We start from the raw sequence: 7631 nt of genomic DNA on the forward strand, positions 1-7631 counted from the left end.
GAAGAAGAAATACTTTTTTTTTTAAATTTAACGGCTTTACAAGATTGATGAGTTCATGAACCCTTCGTAAAAGTGCGTTTTAACACTAACCACTTCACTGAATGATGGGAAAACAGGAATTGTACCTTTCTAGATTCTCATCAGCGGCTTCACTGTGTATTGAAGACTTTATTTAAAGACCAAGCGCTTTAAAAGTCCCGTCCCCCGTCTCCTACCTTTAAGGGCGATAATTTTATTCTAAAAAACAACCAAACAAAACCAAACTGTCTGTACAAAAATCTGAAATTTTGAGTAAAGAAATCTTTTATTAATTGGACAAATAAACTTCACATCCACACAGCAAAACATTGCTTCTGAATATGGGTCAATTTACAGTCATGGTAGCCTAGTTTGACATAAATAGTAAGTACAGTACCGCAAAATGACTACATTTACCACAGTGCATTGCCTTAATTGTGAAAGAAAACGAGTCCACAGCAGTGTGCAGGTCATCAGAATCTTTTCAGGACTAAGTTTGAGTTTTTCACCTGTGCAAATGATGCAGGAGATTTCAGTGTAGAAAAGAAACAAGCTGCCAGAAAAGGAATTAATAATAATAATAATAATAATAATAATAATAATAATAATAATAATAATAATAATAATAATAATAATAATAAAAGGATAAACTCTTATTACTGATGAGGTCTTTTTTTTGGGCGGGGGGGTTTTAAAGAAGGAAACTGCTATTTATTTTCAGCATCGCTTATATTTTATTCATTATTTATTATTATTATTATTATTATTATGAAGGGATAATAGGAAAATGATGGCATACAAACCTGGGCCCAAGCTGAACCATTACCAAGAGGTTTTCACACATGTAAAAAGGAGGAAATGGTATCAGAGACCACACACGTGTAGATGTGTGTTGTGGATTTGTTGGTTCTAACTTTTAGAGTACCCATTTTACCTTTTATACTTTGATCTAATTACACTCATTTTGCATTCACATGCAATTTTTAAAGGCTCAAAGCAGTGCCTGCCTCTAGTAGTCATCCTGCTGCAAGTCCTGCTGGAGATTTATAAAGCAGCTCTAAATCCAAATCCCATCAGGGTGCAGGGAAGCTCTTAAAGCATCAAATTTCTCTTCCTTATTTCCTCTGCTGGTAGGATTAAGGTTTCATGCTGGTTTTGAGTTACAAGCCACTTCTGATGTGACTTGAAAAGTCCAATCATTCCTATCTGAACAGTCAGCTGCACCATTTGTTTTCATAAATGTGTTTGTACACTTGTTTTTATGAAGTTAGGCCATGTTTGATTAATAAATCCAATACATCCAATGTGCTGGTGACAGATGAGGTTTCACAAAAGATTCAAATGTAGATGAGTCAAATCTCTGTATTTTTTCATTCTACTTTTTTTTTATTATTTCTTTTAAAAGCTCTTCTTTATAAATAATTAAAATATCCAGTAGGTCGATTGTTCCATAGAATTTAGTTTTAGTTTTCTGAATAATTCCTCCAGATGTTTTAAGAATTGCTTCTCTCATCATTTTTGGTAGAATAATGACTGTATGTATTAAAACTATAACAAAAAATAAGCCAGCAGAAAGCCCTGAAACAATGTACTTTTAAGGCAAAGTTAATAATGTACGCCCTACTAATTTAGCCCTGGATCCCAAAGGTCAGAGAAACCCATCATAAGGAAGCACATCCTGGTTAAGACTGCTGAGTGTATTGAACTGTGTTGATGTAGCGGGGGGTCCTGAGGGTTTGAAGAGGGAGGGGCTGAGGAATGTAGATGATTATCTGCTCTGTCCACATCCACCAAAGAATAAGGGAATTTGAAATACCCCCTTGGCGCCATCAGCGTGGCAGCTGACGCGTCTAGCATCGCAGTGTATCTAGTAACGGTGCTGGGTGAGATCATACGAGTTGTTCTGTAGAACTGGCTCCTGTCTGGCTAGAATACAGGAAACAAACAGAAAAGCTTTTTCACAACTCCAGTAATGGTGTGGTTTGGCTCAGCGTTTGCGGCTCCTTTGGGAGCAATGAAATGCTTGATTGCTGAAAAAGGAGAAACCATGAAAACATCACAGCAGTCTTCAGCCTTTATATAAAAATACTATTTACTTTATACACTACTGTTTTCCATAGAAATGATACTGATGTGAGGGCTAGAGGTGGCAACTGGTTAGATTCATTACATTTAGAAAATACATAAAAAGGATTTGTTTGACAGCACTCACTGGATTGATCAACACTTAGAACAATGGGAACATCCAAGGATCTCAGTGAAGATCTAAGAAAGAGAATTCTAGAGTTACACAAGTTGGGGAGGTCTCTTGGGCCATTTGTAAACAGCTGCAGATTCCATGATCATCAGTAATTTGGATGTGTCGCCACTTTGGCAAGTTCTGGAAAAAGAAACTTTCGCCCTCAGATGAGAGTAAATAGGTTAGGATGTTCAGAAACCAAGGCTCACGCCTTCTATTAACTGAAAACTGCTGGAAAACCAGCATCACTGTCCACAGCGAAGCTAGTTTTACATGGCCATGGGCTGAGAGAGAGAGAGAGAGAGAAGCCCCTGCTCCAAAAAATCTAAAGCAAGCAAAACGCCTTTTAGTCAGATGAGCTAAAGACTAAGCTATTTGGTCACAGTGGCAAGAGGTATGTAGGTACTGAGGAGTGAAGGTGAGGCTTTCAAACTAAAAAAAATTGGACTGACTGTCAAGCATGGTGGTTGTAGCGTCATACTCTGGGGCTGTTTTGCTGTCAGTGGTAAATTGCACAAAGTGGATGGAAGAATAATAATGAAGGGCTACCTCCAAATTCTTCCACTTCACCTCAAATCAAATCGCATCAAAAACAGTGAGACAGTTCAAACTTGGTTACTGTTAGTTTGGGTTGACTTGATGGCTAGCAAAAGCATCTGGTCAAGGTGCTGCTTGTTGATAGACATTTTAATATAAGTTGATGTGTATGTTTATATCTGACCCTGTGTGACTTAGAGAAAATGCAAAATAAATTCAAGCCTGTACACCCAATTATTGTTTCTTGAGTCACTAAATGTGTAACCTGTACAATCATTCCTCCCTGGAAAACTATACAGCATACACAAGGGCCGAGTTGTCCAAAATTAACATGACAGTCATGTTCATGATGAGGGTATGTAAATGACTTCAAAATATGTATATATTGACAGAAAGAGCTGATATATAAGTAGCCATAATTCAACTGGTTAGATTAACAGAAAAGTTAATACAAATAATAAATTATAAAGACTTTTGATAAGATAAGATAAGATAAGATAAGATAACCTTTATTAGTCCCACACGTGGGAAATTTGTTTTGTATATATATAAATCTGGTTCTTCTTCTTCTTCTTCTTCTTCTCCTTCTTGTCGAATTCTTTACATAATCGATTTGTTGTCCTAAATGACTTAACATACATAACTGTGGCTCCCTCTAGTGTCTCAATGTTGCAAATGCCAGTCGGGCTCCACCAATATACGTCATTAGTGCGACAGTTACTCTGTGGAAAAAAGACGATTCTGGCTGATTCATTGTAGCCGGGTGGTTTGTTTCGGCTACGACCAGAAAAACAAACTCTTCTGAATACCACACAGGTCTGACAGCAGGTAAGTGGAGGCAGACGTTCAACACAGCTCACAGAAGTCATTAAATCTGATGAAAGGGGATTACTGTAAACAATTTGTTAATCATTTTCTTGTACTAAACGGTGCAGGCTAAGTTAGCACAAACAGGCTAGCGCTAGCATCACGCTAATTGTGTCCGTGAACTGAGCTAAAAGCAGCTTAAAACAGTAAACAAGCTAAAACTATAGTCATCAGCCACAGGCATGTAATGATACATTAACTAAAACATACGAGCCGATAATGTTTTATCAGGCTTATGATGTTGCCGTATTGCGTTTGACGATTATGGGTGAATTAGCACATTGAAGCTAACTGTCATTAGCCTTTCTGTGGAATATGGATATTTGATTAATTAATGTAATTTTTTGTGTTACTGGAAGTGCAGTTTAGCTCATTTTCTGCACACAGAGCTTAGAAATAGTCCGAATTTTCTACTCGAGTTTACTCGTTAGGCCTACGTACACTGTGACTACACATAACGTCTAATCTCATAAAAACAAAATATAACCAAAATATTAAAATAAAATATGTATAAGGTACATTTATTTTAATGTTAGCAGTTAAATATAATTTTAAATAATGTATAGGGTGATCTTATTAATTTGGAGATTGTCCAAACAGAGTAAAATCTGATCTCTATAAGTTTTCTTTGAATAAATGTGGACTCAAGGAACTATTACATATAACTCTGTATCTTCACAAACCATGTCCTGATCATGAGTTTAACAAAGCTTTTTTTTGTTTGTTTGTTTCTGTTTCTCAGTTAACACATCTCAGTATGGACCGGCTGCTTAGGCTCGGAGGTGGAATGCCAGGTCTTGGCCAGGTAACCTAAAGATAACCAACAGTATAACTACATTACATAAAAAATACACCTGCTAAAGGGGCGTGCTTGTGTGCTGCAGGTTTTATCAGATGGTTACTGCCATTAAATAAATATTAACAGAAAGAAATATAATGCATATGCACATTGTATGCTCTAAAATTCTAACTGATACCTGGAATGTGGTGATTAGTAAAAGCTGCTGCTGTCTTACAAAAGCCTGAACTAATAAAAAAACTCTGCTCCTCAGGGCCCCCCAACAGATGCACCTGCTGTGGACACAGCAGAGCAGGTGTACATCTCCTCTCTTGCCCTGCTCAAGGTAACACCTCAGCACCACATCATCAGCAGTAAATATATGATGTCCATAAAAAAAACAAAAACATCTCAATGACTTTTCATGCTATTCCTCAGATGTTGAAACACGGGCGTGCTGGTGTACCCATGGAGGTCATGGGATTGATGCTGGGAGAATTTGTTGATGACTACACAGTGCGAGTGATTGATGTGTTTGCCATGCCGCAGTCAGGAACGGTAAGTTCATTTGTCCCAATCTCCTCCTGTAGATTACCAAGGAGTGCACAGTTGGATAATAAACACCTTGTTTGTATCATGATATGACCAATTTTGAAATAAATTTGTGATGATTAATGTTGACTTTATACTTTTTCACAAAATCACAATTTTGTGCCTCACAGGGTGTGAGTGTCGAAGCAGTGGATCCTGTGTTTCAGGCCAAGATGTTGGACATGCTAAAGCAGACCGGCAGGTAACACTTGAGACTATATAAAATGAATAAAAACTCATTTTCAAAAGGATCGTTTGATCAAATACCTGCTTAGCTAGTAATTGATGCATAAAGTGAAGGCTTAGAAGAGAAAATGAAAAGTTTTTATGAAAAAATTTACATTAAATGTCTCTAAAATCATATTCACATATGTCTGCTGTCCTCTTCCTGTGCTGTTTAACAGACCAGAGATGGTGGTGGGATGGTACCACAGTCACCCTGGGTTTGGTTGTTGGTTATCTGGTGTGGATATCAACACACAGCAGAGCTTTGAGGCTCTGTCAGAGCGAGCTGTCGCAGTGGTCGTTGATCCAATTCAGAGCGTCAAAGGGAAGGTAGGGATGAGTGGGTACCAAGAAGAAACCCTCTAATCAGCCTCTTATTATTTCAAGTGCAGCGCACAAGATCAGTTATTAAGTGAGAATTCATAATGAATTAGTGATGATGATCGTTTAATTGTGAAACGGTTTTTCCTCCACTATCATCTTCAGGTTGTTATTGATGCCTTCAGATTGATCAATGCCAACATGATGGTGTTGGGTCATGAACCAAGACAAACCACATCCAACCTGGGTCATCTGAACAAGCCTTCAATCCAGGTAACCTGCTGTTTGTGTTCTTAGAACATGGGTTTTTTCTTAAAATCTCCTAACAGATGGTAGCAACGTGTATTGTTATCTCCAGTTTCTGAACATCATATGCAAAGTAATAGTCACTCATGCTTCTCCATAAAATTATGTTCAGAGTTTTCTTTGAATATTTGCAGACAACACCAGCTGTTTGATGTTTTGTTGTTAGTGTTCAGTTAGCCTCAACAATCAGCTTGTTATAACATGAACAAACACAATTCAGTTAACTTTATTTACATGCAGTTAAATCGTTGCATAACAGCATATACCTGAGGCAGTTGGCACTAGTAAGGTTGCATTCAGAGAGACGTGAAGAACAGGAACAGCTGTGTGCCCTGCCATTCATCACACTTCATTTCCAGCCATTGTATTGAAACTAAATCAGTGTAAAAGATCTAAAGAGGGTTTTTTGTAAAAATTCAAAACAAATCCAGTGTTAGGGATTTTTTTTGTGCAATGTTTGTTGACATTATCCAAAAAGGGAAAAAAAATGCTAAACTTGATGTTTCTTGTGTTTTCAGGCCCTGATTCACGGACTCAACAGACACTACTACTCCATCACCATCAATTACAGGAAAAATGAGCTGGAGCAGAAGGTTTGAGTCTCACAACCTATTAAAGAGTTAATACTTTTGTTAATTTGTGGTAGAACATATGACACATGACTTTTCTTATTCAGATGCTGTTGAACTTGCATAAGAAGAGCTGGATGGAGGGTCTGACCCTGCAGGACTACAGCGAGCACTGCAAGCACAATGAGACCATCGTCAAAGAAATGTTGGAGCTGGCTAAGAACTACAATAAGGTGCGACTTGAAATAATTCAGCAGCAGATAATTTTTTTAAATTTTTTAATTATTTTTTTTTTACCATACTGTTCCACAATACTGACATACTGTCATATTTCCACCTCAGGCCGTTGAAGAAGAGGACAAAATGACCCCTGAGCAGCTGGCAATCAAGAATGTTGGAAAACAGGTAGATTTTTGTTTGTGTTTATTATAAACTTTATTGAAACCAGGGAATTCTCAAAAAGGATCTGAAAATCTTGACCCTGTGGTTTACATTTTTCATCTTTTTAAAACTTTTTTGTTATTTAATCTACAGGATCCCAAGAGGCACTTGGAGGAGCACGTAGATGTTTTAATGACATCCAACATTGTTCAGTGCCTAGCTGCCATGTTGGATACAGTAGTTTTCCAGTGATTGGGCTGTGTGTGTATAACTGTTAATATTACAACCCTTGTTTTCTTTTATATAAAATAAATGTATGTATGACAGTAATTCCTGTGCTTGTGTCTGGACTGACTTGTAGTGAACTGAACTTGTTAACAGTTACTGGAGGAAGTTGAACCACAGCAAATACACCACAGGGAGAAATCTAGTTTAATTAACGCAGGGCACTTGGAAAAGCTTAATCCAATACAATGTTGCAAATATAAGAACAGTAACCCGTCAGATGACGCGACGCAAAAAGTGCCCACTTGTAAATAAGCAAAAACATACCCGACTATTTATTGGAAAGAACCAGAAACGTCAGATTAGGTTTTATAGCTGATGTAATCTGTCAGAAACTGGAGTCCGGTTGACTTTGCACCAAGCAGTGCAGTCTATTAATCAGTTATTCTAAAACAGATTGTAAAAACAACTCTGAACATTTGATAAATAAGTGCCAGCACAATATACATGACCACCTTACTCCTGATGGTCAACTGTAGCTTTTACAGAACATTCAAGTATTAGCAGCCAGATG

General features: G+C 37.5%; 1 protein-coding gene across 1 annotated transcript; it reads left to right on the forward strand.

The window, feature by feature from the left end:
* Window positions 1-3490: 3490 nt before the first annotated feature.
* psmd14 (proteasome 26S subunit, non-ATPase 14) lies at window positions 3491-7162 on the forward strand. Its single transcript, XM_005935248.3, has 11 exons — window positions 3491-3622; window positions 4404-4466; window positions 4714-4785; window positions 4878-4997; window positions 5162-5232; window positions 5435-5585; window positions 5742-5849; window positions 6401-6475; window positions 6559-6684; window positions 6794-6856; window positions 6986-7162. The coding sequence occupies exons 2-11, from the start codon at window positions 4419-4421 to the stop codon at window positions 7082-7084; spliced, it is 933 nt and encodes a 310-aa protein (XP_005935310.1). The 5' UTR covers window positions 3491-3622; window positions 4404-4418; the 3' UTR covers window positions 7085-7162.
* The last annotated feature ends 469 nt before the right edge of the window (window positions 7163-7631 follow it).

This window comes from Haplochromis burtoni, unplaced genomic scaffold, assembly GCF_018398535.1.
Source record: "Haplochromis burtoni strain Fernald_Lab_line unplaced genomic scaffold, NCSU_Asbu1 Contig_195, whole genome shotgun sequence".
NCBI classification, from domain to species: Eukaryota; Metazoa; Chordata; class Actinopteri; order Cichliformes; family Cichlidae; genus Haplochromis; species Haplochromis burtoni.